This window comes from Anoplopoma fimbria, chromosome 1 (genome assembly GCF_027596085.1).
Source record: "Anoplopoma fimbria isolate UVic2021 breed Golden Eagle Sablefish chromosome 1, Afim_UVic_2022, whole genome shotgun sequence".
Taxonomy (NCBI): Eukaryota; Metazoa; Chordata; class Actinopteri; order Perciformes; family Anoplopomatidae; genus Anoplopoma; species Anoplopoma fimbria.
In genome coordinates, this window is record NC_072449.1 from 19,198,204 (window position 1) to 19,213,484 (window position 15,281).

The following is a 15,281-nucleotide window of genomic DNA, read 5'->3' on the forward strand; positions in this document are numbered from 1 at the left end:
TATTATATCAATGTTTTTTATTGTTCAACTATTGTACTTTTATCAGGGTTTAACTCTCACCTTAGTTTGTCTTGCTTTGTTGTCCTCACTGTTGAGCTTTCTGTTTTGTTGCCTTGCTTTTGTTGCTTTGTCTAAGAACTTTGTAAACTCTGCTTTTTAAAGGTGCTTTATAAATAAAGTAATTATTATTATTACTGTGTTTTATATCTTTATACATTTTATATATTTGGGTTTTGGACAGTTTGACAAAGCAATTCGACATAATCTTGGGCTTTTGGAGAATGAGAAGGCCATTTTAACTATTGTATGGGATTCTCTCATGACGTTATCATACAACAAACTCAGTTGTCTTTATGCAATTTTCACTTAAACCACTTTGTCATGGTTTAAAACAAAAGGTTAACTTTGTTCAGCCGTATTCTCGTAGTCTGAAATATCCACCATCACCACCAAACAAGATCCTTCCAATTGACTAATTTCAGCTCTTTTATCATCACCTCAGTGTTCAGGGAGCCCTACACAGTCCGTGTGGCCGACCAGCGCTCCATGCGGGGTAATGTTGCCGTCTTCAAGTGCCTCATCCCCTCAGCCGTCCAGGAGTACGTCAGCGTGGTGTCCTGGGAGAAAGACACGGTCTCCATCGTCCCAGGTAAGAAATTCAGCAAAAAAACGTCATTAAAGGTTCACCAAAAACACAAAGGGCCACACATACACTTTGTTGTCTCTAACTGAAATGCAATGCAACTGCAAACTCTATTTGTATGACCATGTGAGTTATATTTGGCCGAGTGTGTGCTGGCTGTGTTTGATCAGGTGGTGGATAATAATGGAAAGCAAATTACCTAATGTCACCCCAATATGTCAATGGAACTCAAGAGCATTTGCCCTCAGCAAAATGAGAAATATCTCCTTTTATATTTAGACTAAATAGACTGAGTTCCTCTTTTGCCATGTGTGTGATTGTTGACAGCTCTTAATCAATACAAATCAATGTAATTGTGTCACTGGCATCTCCTATTTTGTCAGGGAGAGAAGATGGAGAAAGGTCCAATCATTCAAAGAGAAGGCTGATGAAATGGCCTTTGCTTGGCACATCTCTGGCTCCTCACTCACTAACTGACAACGCTGTGGTTAATAGCTGTGTTATAGGGATAAATCAGGCATTAGTAGACATGTGCTGTGTGTATGTGTGTGAGAGAGAAGGACAGAGGGGTGTGTGTGTGGGGGGGGGGGGGGGGGGAGATCTAATTTGATGAGGGATAGATCTGTTTAGCTGCTCATCACAGTCACCCAAAAGAGAGCAGCCACACCTCCTGGGCTCTGCTGTGTCTGGAGCTGTTCTCTTGGCTTCGTCTGATCCTCTGTTCAAATCATTCCATGTGTAACTGAGGAATAATAATATCAGTTTGAAAGTCATCCTCCTACATGCTGCTGTATGTTGTGTCTACGTGTGCGTGTGTGTGTGTGTGTGTGTGTGTGTGTGTGTGTGTATGTGTACAAGCTTTCTCAGTGCAGTGTTAACATTTGCTCCGTGGAGCAACGGCAAATTGCAGGTTGTCAGATGAGACTGTTTAGGTCAGATGATACGTATTGCTCCCTCTGCCCCTTATCTTGGTCACTGATACCGAGCACCCCTTTCAGCTCTTAATAGTTTGTGAATAGAGGTGTGTGTGTGTGTGTGTGTGTGTGTGTGTGTGTGTGTTTCTGTGCCTCTTTGTATGGCTCTGTTCTTCACACGGGAGCACTCATTGATCCACCACAGCTGTAGTGTGTGTGTGTGTGTGTGTGTGTGTGTGTGTGTGTGTGTGTGTGTGTGTGTGTGTGTGTGTGTGTGTGTGTGTGTGTGTGTGTGTGTGTATACGTGTATGTGTGTGTGGCCTGAGGGGGGTTTCCAGTCTGGATCGATTTAGCTTGCTGTTGGATTCCCCTCTCTTGTCACAAATCCCTCAGTGTGAGTGTGGTGAGACCAGGCCAGTCTGTTTGAAGGTAAAACATGCACATATGAACAAGCAAGAGCATGTGTGTGAACATGTACACAGGCACGCAAACACACACACACATGTATTTTCACATGAGCAGCTTTCTGTCACTAAGCAGATCAGGACAAGTCATCCATATGCTTGAATATTAAAAGCCTTTCTTGTTCCGTTTTTTCAGTGTGTGTGGATTTGCTTCTCTTCTCTGTTTTATATCATTGCAAACTGAATATTTTTTGGGTTATGGACTGTTGACCGGGGAAAACAGGACATGTGACAGGGTAAAAAACATTGCATAGACAAAGTGATCAATCGATTAATCCAGAAAAGAATGGTTAGGTTATTCCACAATGAAAATAATCATCCTACAGCAAACAATCTGAATTTGCATTTGAAAAGGTTTGAGAGATATTTGTTTTCCATCTTCCTCTCTCTCTCTCTCTCTTTTTTCTCTTCAGAGCTAATGAATAGGTCTTATTAGTAACACAGTGCTCCTCTTCTTCTTTCCATCCATCCTTGGCTCTAAGCCTACTCTCATCTCTTTCTCTCCCTGGTACAGACTGGTGGCCTGTGTCAGCATCATGGCCACTCACACATGTGTGTTCCCCGCCCTCACCCATCCTTCAATCCACTCCATCCATCAGCTCCTGGTGGCATGTACAGCTTTCTCTCTTTCGATAACACTCGAGATGCTCTAGTGGTTTGCCATTTATAAGGGACAGTGTATGCCAAGGTATTGGCTTGACAGGATGACACATGTCACACAGACGGCTGTGTTGGTCAATAAAGCTGAGTTTGACTGGGCTTTGATGAAGAGGCAGGAGGGTGTTTGCTGACAGCTGGCCTCACTGTGAGACGACCCTGCCTGGGTGTCGTGTCAGTATTTGACAGCCAAATCTGTTGTCGTTGAGGCCCGTTCACGGAGCATTGTGGGGGGGAGTAGACAGATAGATAGACAGACAGACAGTCAAACAGAGGAGGGCTTTGTGTGTTGACTGGCTATCCTGGTTTTTACTCCCTTGTCATACCTCCCCTTCTCCTGCTATCTCTATCTCGCCATGTCTGTCCCTCTAATTGATGGTTTGCTGGTGTTTCTGTTGGTTAGAAAATTAGCATTTGTTTGCTTGTCAGTTGGGGAACTGAAAAAGGATGCTCTGTTGGTTGATGTGTATGAAGGAACTGTGTGTGTGTGTGTGTGTGTGTGTGTGTGTGTGTGTGTGTGTGTGTGTGTGTGTGTGTGTGTGTGTGTGTGTGTGTGTGTGTGTGTGTGTGTGTGTCACTTTGTTAGTATCCATCTCCTCCTCCAGTTGGAGCTTAAAACAGTGTGAGTTTTATCTGGTCACCATGGTAACGGGTGCGAACCAGAGGGCGGAATGAGGAAGGTGTGAGGATGCATCGCTGGCTGAGTTTTATTAGTGCATCACAACGGCTCTGCCCCTGCACACACACACACACACACACACACACACACACACACACACACACACACACACACACACACACACACACACACACACACACACACACACACACACACACACACACACACACGGGTGACATAGCTGCATACTTATGTACACTTCAGTGACAGGCAGCGTACATGTCATCACTGTCAGGAGAATTAATCTGTTATCTCCAAATGTGGAAATGTTAACACTTTTCTCTCTGTCTGTCAGTCTTTCTGGTTTGTGGGAGACACTGTGTGCCTGTGCAGTACACATAACAGCGAGACCGATTAATTAGTGGGGCCAATGTACTGTATCTGCAAATATCCTCTTGTTGCCTGTATATAGATATCTCTGTATATGTTAGCCAATAAAGAGCAAAAAATTACATTACTATCTTGCCAAAGATATGTCTAAAGGCATTTAACAAGAGTGACGCCCTAACATAGTTTCAAAACAAACATAAACATGATTACGTTGATATATATTATTGGATTTATTTTAACTCTTAAATATCAGTAATTGTATTAGCTTCAACAATCTAGAGTTTAGTTTTATGTATGTTTTATTTTATTTTATGTTGAATTGAATGAAGAAATTGGACCAATACTTTAAAATGTCACACACTGTGACGTAAGACATAGCTTTCCTTTATACATTCCTCAGATCCACACATGTTTATGTGAATCACATTCCATACTGTGTTTGAATATATTGAACTAGTGACACCCAAGTAGTTTCATTAAATGTTAGAGAAAACATTGACAGCATGAATCATATCACAGTCATAAAACAACATTAGATTTCACACAATCTGCTACATTAAATGGTTCTTTTTTTTTGGTTCTATGTTAAGAAGATTTAGAAACAATAATGTGAATAATAACTTGTTCCAAAGCTCTTGTGTATGAGATTGTACAGTAGTAGACACTGCTTTAATACATGGTGAGGCTTCAGAATGAAAAAATACCACTAGAGAACCATACAAAATGAAAGATAGATGTATTGATTTATCTGCTAATTGAATCATTGATTGGTTGATATAGTGGGAGAGAAACCGAGACAGAGAGAGGGAGAGTGTCGAGGTGTGAAGTTTTTTGCATTCATTGATAGAGGTTGTTTAATCCCCCTTCTCTATCACACACACTGCCTCTCTCTCTCTCTGTGAAGTGTAGCGTCACCACAGCTGCTGCAGCTTCTGTCCCAGTCTCCATTTTGTGGCCACTCTGCAAAGGCCCGATACTCTCTCTACCCCTCTGCCAATCCACTCTTCTCTTAACTTTTTCTCTCTCTCTCTCTCTCTCTCTCTCAAGCCTCCTTTCTAGATACACTTATTAGGTGGACGAAGTGACAAAGCATCGTCTTTTCCTTCCACTCCATCAAACCTGAAAGTGAACAACAGATAGGCACAAAGAAATGCCAGAATAAGCAGAAAAAGAAAGACAAAGTGGCACAAAAGCATGACATGCTAAATTATGCAGATGGGCAAAGTGGGCATAGGATGGAGGGATGATGGAATCAGGCGGGTAGGTATATGAGGACGTATGAGAGGATAGGCAGATGGACAAAGAGAGAGGTGTGTGTGCTCGGGTTTCTTGTTGTCCCCAGCACCCAAGGGAGGAAGAGGAGGCCAGGGGCTCTAAAGCTGCTGTGTCCTGCCATTAAAGATGCATCTGACAAGTGCTTAATGCCCACCCACTTACCCTCTCTCCTCCATCTCTTTCTCCATCAGATTTTTTTCTCTTATCCCGGTTCTGACCATTAACCGTTACACACATCATGCACATCTATGTGTGTTTTTCTTTGCGAATGGTAGCAGGTTGTGCCTAGTGTGAGTGGTGGGAGGAAAAGGGCAGGGGGTAGCTGTGGAGGGGAAATAGGTGGTGTTTACTTATTGATGTGTGTTTATGGGCTGGGATGTGTGTGTGTGTGTGTGTGTGTGTGTGTGTGTGTGTGTGTGTGTGTGTGTGTGTGGCTGTGTGAACCTGGCAGCTATTTGTGTTAGGTTGGGTTATTTATTCAGCACTCGTGTTTGGATGTTTTACAGAGAGAACAGGTGCAGAGCGACTCTGAGCGCGCTCTGTTTGAGCGGACTCTGTGTGTGTGTGTGTGTGTGTGTGTGTGTGTGTGTGTGTGTGTGTGTGTGTGTGTGTGTGCGCGTGAGTGTGCGCGTGAATTAGTGAGACAGACAGAGAGTAAGAAGACACAGGGGCATTCACTGCTGTCCAGGCGCTGATAGGGCCGCAGTGTGTATCTGAGTGGTTGACATGATTTGAGTGTTGAAAGGAAATGCTGATTTGTAGCATTTGAGATACACTGAGACATAAATGTGCCGGTTATTTGTGGAAAGATAGACGGACAGACAGAGAGACACTGTACATGCACGGGTACATGGATGTTCTGTGTGGAGATTGAAATGGAGGGAGAGATGGAGGGAGGGAGGGAGGTAGGAAGTGAGAGAGGGCTGTGCACGAGAAGAATTTCAATGGCACTCCAATCATGCAGGCAGTCTCGTTAGCCCAGGGAAAATTTGCATAGCGCTTCGGCGAATTCATTTGGCCTTACTCAGAGAAGATGGCTCCCTTTCCTCTCTGCTAGTCATTCATTTTTTTAATTCATTAATTATTCATTGACCGCACTCTGCGAAGGTGTGAGCGAATACATGATGTAAATCTGTGTGTTTCTGTTTCTTTCTGACCTGCCGGCTGACATAATTTTAATTTAAAACTGTATAGTCTTTGTCGGTTGTGCATGAGATCATTGCTCGCTGTGTTTGCAGCACTGCGATGCATCTACATCTTTCTTACTGAATGGATATGTACCTTGTTGGATATTCCCGCATATATACTTAGTATAGTAGTGTCATTACATGCCAGCCAGACAGAATCGCTGTCAGATATTTTGCCAAATGCAGAACTGACGTCAGAACATTACTCATCACCCACCATGATCTCCTTGCCAACACCCTCTTCGTCAAACAGTCATGCTGTGCCTCCCCTTCAGCCCGAGAACCTAATTAGGGAAACATATATAATGGGGGTTCAGACAATCAAATCTATACTTGGGGGGCATAACTAATGGGGATCATGACTTGCCCTAAAAAAAGCATGTGACCTATAGGGTGGGGTAAGAGTGTGTGTTTGTCAGGGAGGTGTTGGGGGAGCAGGGTAGTGGCAGTGGGGAGGCGCAGCCAGTAAGTGAAGATGACATACATAATGAAGAAATACAGTGGATGTGTTATTCTAATTATTCCTCTGACACCGCCTTGCAATCTAATGTTGTTTGACGGTGCACAACAACCATGGTGAAGAAGGTTGTGTGTGTGTGTTTGTGTGCATGGGTGCACATGTGTATAAAATTAGCAAGCAAGCATTTGCCATAGTCTGACTGTGTTTGTCACATCTGCCTGAGCTTATATGTGAATTTGTTTTGTGTGACCTTTCCTAAAGATAAGTTGTTCTGTTGTTAAGTTTAAGAGGACAAAGACAAAAAAACATCCCCATGCCCAACATTATTCAGTGTGTACCGTAGCTTTTCCTTAACAGAAACAAATTCGATTATATATGAGTTTTAAGTGGCACACAGTTTCGTCTCGAAGTCTTTTGTCGGAATTATTTGGAAAATATGATTGAAACATCGCAATGTTTTTGATGATGTTTTTAAACAATTAATGGATAAGTCTCAGTTTCTGAAATTCGCCCAACATAACAAGTGAACTCGCATCAGTTTCTGACCCTAAACTTGACACAAGACTGTAATATATTAAAGTATCACATGGAGCACTGCAAATAATGAATTTGAGAATCATCTCATCATCTGTAAGGCCCACGTGTCTTAACATTGACAGTGTGTAATTGTGAGTGTGTTGGTAAAGAAAGAAAGATGAATAAGAAGCAAAAAGAAATATAGTGAATCAAACATTTGTGTGTGTGCATGTATTTGTATTTTAGGAGGGCAAGGCAGTATGAGCGAGATCCTGTAAGGACACATCCCTCTGGAGCTGACCTAATGACCTGTGACCTGAAGAAGTACATGCTAGGGAAGGAGAGAGGGCGGGAGGGAGGTTAGCCGATGGAGGGACAGAAGGGGAGAAGTAGAGAAGGAGGGCGGTGGGTTGAGAAAACCGGGAACAAAATGGATGAAAACTGCAGCAAATAAAGCAGCACGACAGATGCAAATGTGTGCTGTGTGACGCATCAGTCTCTCTCTCGCTCAGATGTCCTAACTTGACCACAGTCCTATCCATCAGCTGGAGGAGCTTCTCCTTTTACCTCCCTCCGTCCGTCTTCGCTGCTTTCACTCACTTTTCTTTATTCATTCCTTACATCAGCCTCATAGATCACAGCTAATCAAAGACAGGATGGAGACAGGCGGCAGAGCTCTGACACGCAGCCCACAATGGACACGGGCAGCGGCAGCGAGGGAAAGATAGAGAGCTTCAAAGTGAAAGGAAGACAAGGAGATGGAGGTAGAATAACTTGGTAGGGGAGTGGGCAGAAGACAGGGGAAATAGATTGGCAAAGTTTACCTGGTATACTCAATTTACCTTTTTCCTTTTGACAATCTCCCTTCTTTTCTGTTGTTTCTGATGCTTTCTTTCCTGTCCTGCTCTTTCCCTCCAACCTCACCTAACCTCTGCCATGTCTGTTAATTTAAACTGTGTAGCTGCCTGTGTGTGTCTGAGTGTGTGTGAGCGCCCTCGCTGACCTCCCCTCTGAGCAATGGCATCTCTATGCTTTATTAATAGCTAATCAATGGGCTCTCTGGGGTGTATGAGATGCCCTGAGGACTCCAACAAGACATATGCCGGCGTGTTAGCACACACACGGACATTTCCCCTCACACATGTCAATAGTTCATAGAAGTCCATGGAGTACAACACATGTAAAGGTTGTTTTGCCAATTCTTTTGCAGAGCCAGTTTGAGATTTGTCCTTTTTCTTCTCTTGTTTGGTTTGTTTGAATCATAAATGCTGTCTCTCCTTCTCACTTTCTCTGTTACCTCACCCATAGGATGATCTTGCTGCTTGACTTGACATTTATTCCTCTCAAGCGCTTATCAGGCCCACCTTGACCGCCTCTGGTTTTGCATCATTATTTTCCTTCCCTTTCTGCTATTTTCAGCGCGCCTGCCCTCTCCCTATTTTTCCCTCACCTACTTCTTTTCTCTGCTGCGCTCTTACTTTCTGTACCTTGGTTCTTGGTATTTTGAAAGTGCAGTCTGTTTTTTTTGTGCGTGTGTGTGTCTGTTTTGTTCATGTGCATAGCCATTGTTTTACAATGCCCAGGGCAATGCAAGTTTTCTCTTCCTCTCACTCTGTCTCACTGGAGACATTGTTTGAAAACAGCGATGCGAGTTTCAGACTTGTCTTGTGAGGGATCCTCCATGTTTTTCCTTTTTACCTCCCTCCTCTCCTTCTTAATGAACCCTCACTGAGCTAATGGCTTGCTTCTCACTCACTTCGTGTACTGTGGCATGTTGCATAAATGGAACTCGTTGCCACACATAAATTACAGCTAAATTACAAGTTTTACAATTTGAATGCTTCCATGTGTGCCTTTCAGTATTCCAAATTAAAGTAGGAAGCTAGCATTATTTTATACTTTTGTTATTGTCAATAAATCCAATTTCCTAAAATAGCTGGGCACTATAGTTTTTAGGAACCATGACTCACTAATACATTTGTTTGTGATAACCAGAGATCTGGTGTGGTAGCAGGACAGTTTGTTGTTTGTTGGATTGACTGATAATGCACTACATTGCCAGTGTTCATGGTAATGATGGATATGTCGTCCAGTACAATGGTGTGACTCATTGTATTGTATGATGTATTGAAAATAGTTTTTGGACAACCATGGAGGTCTGGCACATAGGAATAATCTATATCAGATTTTGGCCCAAACAGTCAATAGTTTTTGGTGAGATTAACCTCCAGTAACTTCACAGTAACTTTTTGGCGTCTCAACTGGTTGCTTGGTAACGACTGCAGGACTCCTAGGGAAGAAATAGTCCAGGACATAACCCCCTGTAAAATCACAGCTTTCTTTACGACAGTGAGCTATAGTGTTGCTGATAGACAGATATAACATCTAATACTACTCAAGAAAGCAAATAATTAACAATTCCTTTACATGGGATTTCACCAGTTTTTATACCTGAATAAAACTGCCCTTTGGCTAAGAACATGTGTTTGTATCTGTCTCTGTCTCTGTGTGTGTGTGTGTGTGTGTGTGTGTGTGTGTGTGTGTGTGTGTGTGTGTGTGTGTGTGTGTGTGTGTGTGTGTGTGTGTGTGTGTGTGTGTGTGAGACAGAGAGAGATGAAAATCTTTTTACATCTGAGCTTAGCTGACTAAGGCTCCCTGAAGCAAAGGAAGGGGGAGAGGAGAGCGGGAAGGGAAAGTATAGAGGAAAAAGAGAATGTAATTTGAATCTCATATACATTTCAGTTGAAAGTCATTCTAGCCTTGATACATTCTCTCTGGAGTCGGCCTCACACACACACACACACACACACACACACACACACACACACACACACACACACACACACACACACACACACACACACACACACACACACACACACACACACACACACACACACACACACATATTTTCATGACTTTTGGTTCTATTACATTGACTTACATTTATTTCCTGCAGACTTACCCTACCCCTAACCTTTACTGCTACCAGCCTAATCCTAACCTTTACCCTAACCTTAACCTAAACCTTTAAACCAAGTCTTCTCCCTAAAATGTTGTGATTCACTTCATGGAGAAGTGCGTTTTGTCCCCATAAAGAAGGTAAGCCCCCACAATGACTGAGTAAACAGATTTATGTCCCCATACAGACACATACACATATACTCCCACCAACCCACTCCTGTGGACAAAGCTCTTGTGTATGAGCACAGATTGATAGTTGAGTGCTCGCACTACAGCTCATTCATCCTTGTTGACTAGATTTCTGCTGCCAAGTTGAAAATACAATGTATGTCAGTGTGCAGCATCTCCACAAAATAAAATATATTGTAAAAGCTACATTCGCTTGCACACTTAAATACCCTGAATGCAACTTTAGAGGCTGTAAAATAGAAAGAATGGTTGGAAAACACAAACATTATACAGGCACTAAACTGATTTATCTTGGCACTCTTATTCCCTCCATACTTATTTATACACAGTGCTCCACCATCATCTCATAAGATGAACAGAGCCATTTTTATACTAAGTAGGGTTTCCACTACTAATCAGTTGGCCTCCAAAATCATACACATGTTGCTTCTCAGTTTTAATATTGTTTCATACGTGGCTTCAAGAGAAATATCTGGACAGTGGCCTTGACTTTTGCACTTTTTATGGTATATATATATTCTGGTCATTTTTAAAAAATTAAATTACTGGAAGTGTTGCTCATAAAGCTTGCACGTTGCTCTACTGTTAGTACTGTAAATTAGGCACACAGCCATACAAAGGAAGATCTACATATCAAGTGCTTCTCTAGGTGTCAAGTATATACACACACATATTTTTTGCACTTGTGTCCCTCTTTAAGCACCCCCACTCGCCAACAGCACCCATCTCCAGATTTGCCATTTGTGTGTGTGTGCATCTGTGTGTTTCTCTCTTTCTCTCTCTCTTTTGCTCTGCATAAACAGTGTGCCCTTTTCTTGCAGGCTGACAAGTGAATGCCTTGTTTATTTCTGTTGAGGGGAAAACAGTCGGGTATTTATTCCATCGCTCCCCCACCTCTATTCTTTCTCCTACTCTCATCCCCGTTCTTTCTGACATCTTCAGACAAACATGGAGCTATAGCAGGGCAGCATACAGTAATGAGCTAATATGTCATCCAGGTGATGTTGTTTGAGTGAGAGAGAGAGAACTGAATGTTTAGATAGTTTATTTAAATGATACAGTATATTAGCATGGGGAGAACACACGTATATCGTTCCATTAATGTGGATTCTGTTTCTCATCATTGATTCCAAACCTTTCTGTCTCTTTTAGAACACCTGTCTTCTCTCCTTTAGATTTAATTCTTTTTTTGTCTTATTTAGTTTTTGTCACCTGATATCTGATACGTTTAGCATCATTCTAAAGGGCTGTGGTGGTAGTGGGATCCAGCAAGTCCTTTGGGACACAACAGCATTATAGGGGGAACACAACATTTTTACTCAGGTTCCTTATTGCGCTATGCCGAATGAATTTTCACACAGTGTATGCAAGTTATTATTGAGCTTAACGCTGCACGGTTGTTGTCCTGTTAACAGCATGCCTTTAATTTAACCAGATAGTTAAAAAGTAGATAAATGTTACACTTTTGTTTTTGTATCTTGCTGTAAACCCACTTATTTTCACTCTCGGTGTTTTGAGTTATATACTCATTCACCATCTGTAACATTTGATATTCCCCAAAAATCCAATCATATCTGTAAACAAAAACACTGTATTACTGTTGTGGTTAAGTCTGACGTGCCAGCATTGGGTTAGCATCTGTTGCTATGGAAACAGCAAAAACTATCATTGAACTTTTAGCTCCCACTGCCTCAAGCTTAAGCTGCTTCTTCATACCCTACTTTTAAAGGCATTTAGTTGATCTTATTTCCAGGTTATATCATCTAAAGTTTACTTATTAAACAGTTTTATGACTTTATCAGCATTTCCTCAGATTTAAATCCTGAAATTACAAAAAGGGAAGTACTTACAGAATCCTTGATACTTTAAATTACTGCTCAGCTTCAGACAATACAATGAGTGAGCCATCACAGAGCAGTGCTCCTAACCAGTTAACCAAAAAAACCAACCAACCAACCAACCAACCAGTAGGTAACTGGTCACGCTGTACAGTCAATAGTGGCACACACAAAAGCAGCACACACAAGCACAAGAGGATCGCCAGTCACGATTGGAACAGAGGACGTGTATTAGTGTATTAGCCATCTTTAATATCTATAGAGGGTTAGTGTTTGATACTAGCTCAGACAAACTGAGTATTTGCTCTCTTTATTACCCGAGGGTATGTTGCTTGTCAAAACAGCAGAGAGACAAAATACACAAGTGGCTTTAGCTGAAAGTTGAGTGGACGAAACCAAAGCTGACAGGTTGGGTAAATATTACACTTGTATTAGGTGGTCAGTAACTCCAATGGGATGTTCATGTTGCTTCGTCTCTGCTTCATGTGTAAGCAAGAAGCAGTGTACATAGTTTCACCCTGACAAGTTCTTCATTGTCTTCTTTTACTACTTCTTCTCCTTCACTGCTTCGTCTCCAATAGGTTCCAGTGCTCTCAGCAGCTATCTTTTTTGGTTTTCTTTGCTTTCAAAATGCAGCTTTTTTCTTGAACTTTAATGGACAGGTTTGTCCAGCCAGATTGTATTTCTAAACTATTTGACTTAGTTTTTTTTCTCAGTGCATGGCCCAATACCCTGCAGTCTGTCCTCATCCTGAACCGGATAATTGATGCTGCATGAATGGGTGGTTGGATAGAGTGATGTCGATAAAATCATGGAGGTATGTTATGGAGGTATAACTAATGAGAGAACCTGTGCAAACAACCTGATACATTTTGGTATAGCCCCATTTTAAGGAACACGTCCTGGGTCTTTAGCTCTGTGTATTAAAGACCTCACAAGAGTCACTGGGACCTCATTTGCATCTAGAAGTCTCAGTTTTTTAAACTACCTCCATCAATAGTAAGTGACCTAATTTTTCAATTACATGAATTTTTTGGGTAACATTATTATCATTATAGTTTCATATAGGGAACTAACATACCTTTACTCACACGGTGTGCACACACGCTGAGAAGGGCCGGATGCCAGGTGGAGGGGTGGGTAATTATGGCATCAGTTGATAACCAGTGGACATGACTGTATGTTTTCCTCTTCAGAAGTCAACAGCGCGTAGCAGCATTCCACTAATGGGGAGAGTGGCTCTGCATATACGCAATGTGTTGCTGTGCAGGAGAGAGCCATTCTGCCACTGTCAGAGTGTGTGTGTGTGTATGTGTGTATGTGTGTGTGTGTGTGTGTGTGTGTGTGTGTGTGTGTGTATCTGTGTGTGTGTGTGTGTGTGTGTGTGTGTCCTGATACTGTCTGTGAGCATGAGTTTGTACATTAAGGTATGCATAGTAGTGTGTCTGTGTACATATGCGTTTGTGTGTTCGTTCATGCGTACTTGCATATCCAGCATTAACACATTTGTATGTGTGACAATAATATTGGGGTTTGCTGACAGGCAGAAGATGAGATTGAGATTGTGAGAGAAATAGAGATAGGAAGAAGAAGGGTAAGATGAAATGATGACAGAGAGATACAGCATAAAGAAAAAAGAGCAGTTGCCGAGGAGGGAGTGATAGAGAGAGTGAAAGACAGAGGAGTGCTCTCCAGAGAGATGCACATGGAGACCAAAGACACATTCTGCCACCATAAGCATGTTTAAATTTTGAACAGGCACTTAAGAGGGACAGCACAGAAATGCATATTTCTCAAAGAGGTTCGCAGCAGGCACTTGTGGGTAAAGCAGTGATTTTTGTGTGTATGAGAGCAAAAGAGGTGTTTAAAAGAATGGAGAGAGAAGAGGAGAGAAGAGTTATAGTGGAGGAAGGGAGGGTAAAAAAGATGCAGGCTTTCTTAATGGAGGTGTTTTTGCTTCACTAATTTTAGGGCCCATTTAACAGAGTGTGCTCCTCTCCCACTGTCTCTGCCTCACTCGCCCCCACCATCCTTCCATCTCACCCTCTCGCCTCTTTCCCTACATCTCCAGTTAATTTAATGAAGGGTTGCCCGATTGCTTTTAGCATTAATATTCCAATACCAAGTGATGTAAATAATGAATGCAACCTCCCTCTATTCTCTCTCTCCCTTTCTCTGGATGATGTTGAGCCCCATCTGTCGTCGCTGCGGTGGCACAGAACACTCCCAAAGGATGAGAGGGAAAAGTAGGATGAGAGAGAGCGAGAAAGAGAGAGAGGGCGAAGCATGTTTTCCGTTTAGTGTCAACACTGACATTTTCTGGTTGTGGGTTTCTGTCCGTCTGAATGGGGTATTTAACCTAACACCTTTTCAAATTTAGTATCACATAGATTATTACAATATACACTGTGGACTTTAAGGGTCTCGAACATAAGACAATTTCCCAGGACCCCTCCACATCTTTAGATGTTTTTTTATATCCAACCCACAAATTATTGCTTTACATTTTCCCAATTTAATTCAGGGTTTAGAAGACTGAAGACTGAAAAGTTGGAAAAAAATAACAGGATCTTTGTTTGAAATTGAACATTCAGCAAACCTTGGTGCACCTTACTGTATGTGTAACTTGCAAACATAAACAATGACTGATTTTCCATGAAACACCTCCAAAAATGTCTCTCTAAACCTATAAATAAATGATGATCAGGAGCACAGGCAGCATCAAGAGAGGTGGACAGTTGATTCTTTTTTGTGGAGCTCAATGCAACTTCAACTTAGCTCAGTGCCATACTCAAGGAAAATCTATATAGTGGCACTTCTACACTAATCATGCAGAGCAGTACAACAGGTATAAGGAAATAGATATTATAGTTGCTCAGTTCTTTAATATAGTTGAAATATATTTGTTTTACTCCCTAGTGGTGGGTGGTGCATTATTTCCACAAATGTGATCTCTGTACTGTTCGAGCGGTTTGTGTTGATTTGCCCCAAACAGCCAATGTTCCAACTGTACAGACGTTAGCTGTTAGCTAGCTAGCAACAGATACACCGATTGAGTGTGTATGTGTGTTTGTCTTCAGCGCAGCCTCTGACTGAACTCAGAACTTACCAGGAGCTACAATTCTTTCTCCCCCCCCTCTAATCTCTGTATATTCATGAAACATA

At 42.0% G+C, this 15,281-nt stretch overlaps 1 protein-coding gene across 1 annotated transcript in view; it reads left to right on the forward strand.

Moving 5' to 3' along the window:
- The window catches only part of LOC129089820 (cell adhesion molecule DSCAML1), a 92,215-nt gene that overhangs the window by 17,475 nt on the left and 59,459 nt on the right, over positions 1 to 15,281 (forward strand). Inside the window, exon 3 of the mRNA XM_054597193.1 lies at positions 503 to 649. Coding sequence (XP_054453168.1) covers positions 503 to 649 — 147 coding nt within the window. The remainder of the gene's footprint in view (positions 1 to 502; positions 650 to 15,281) is intronic.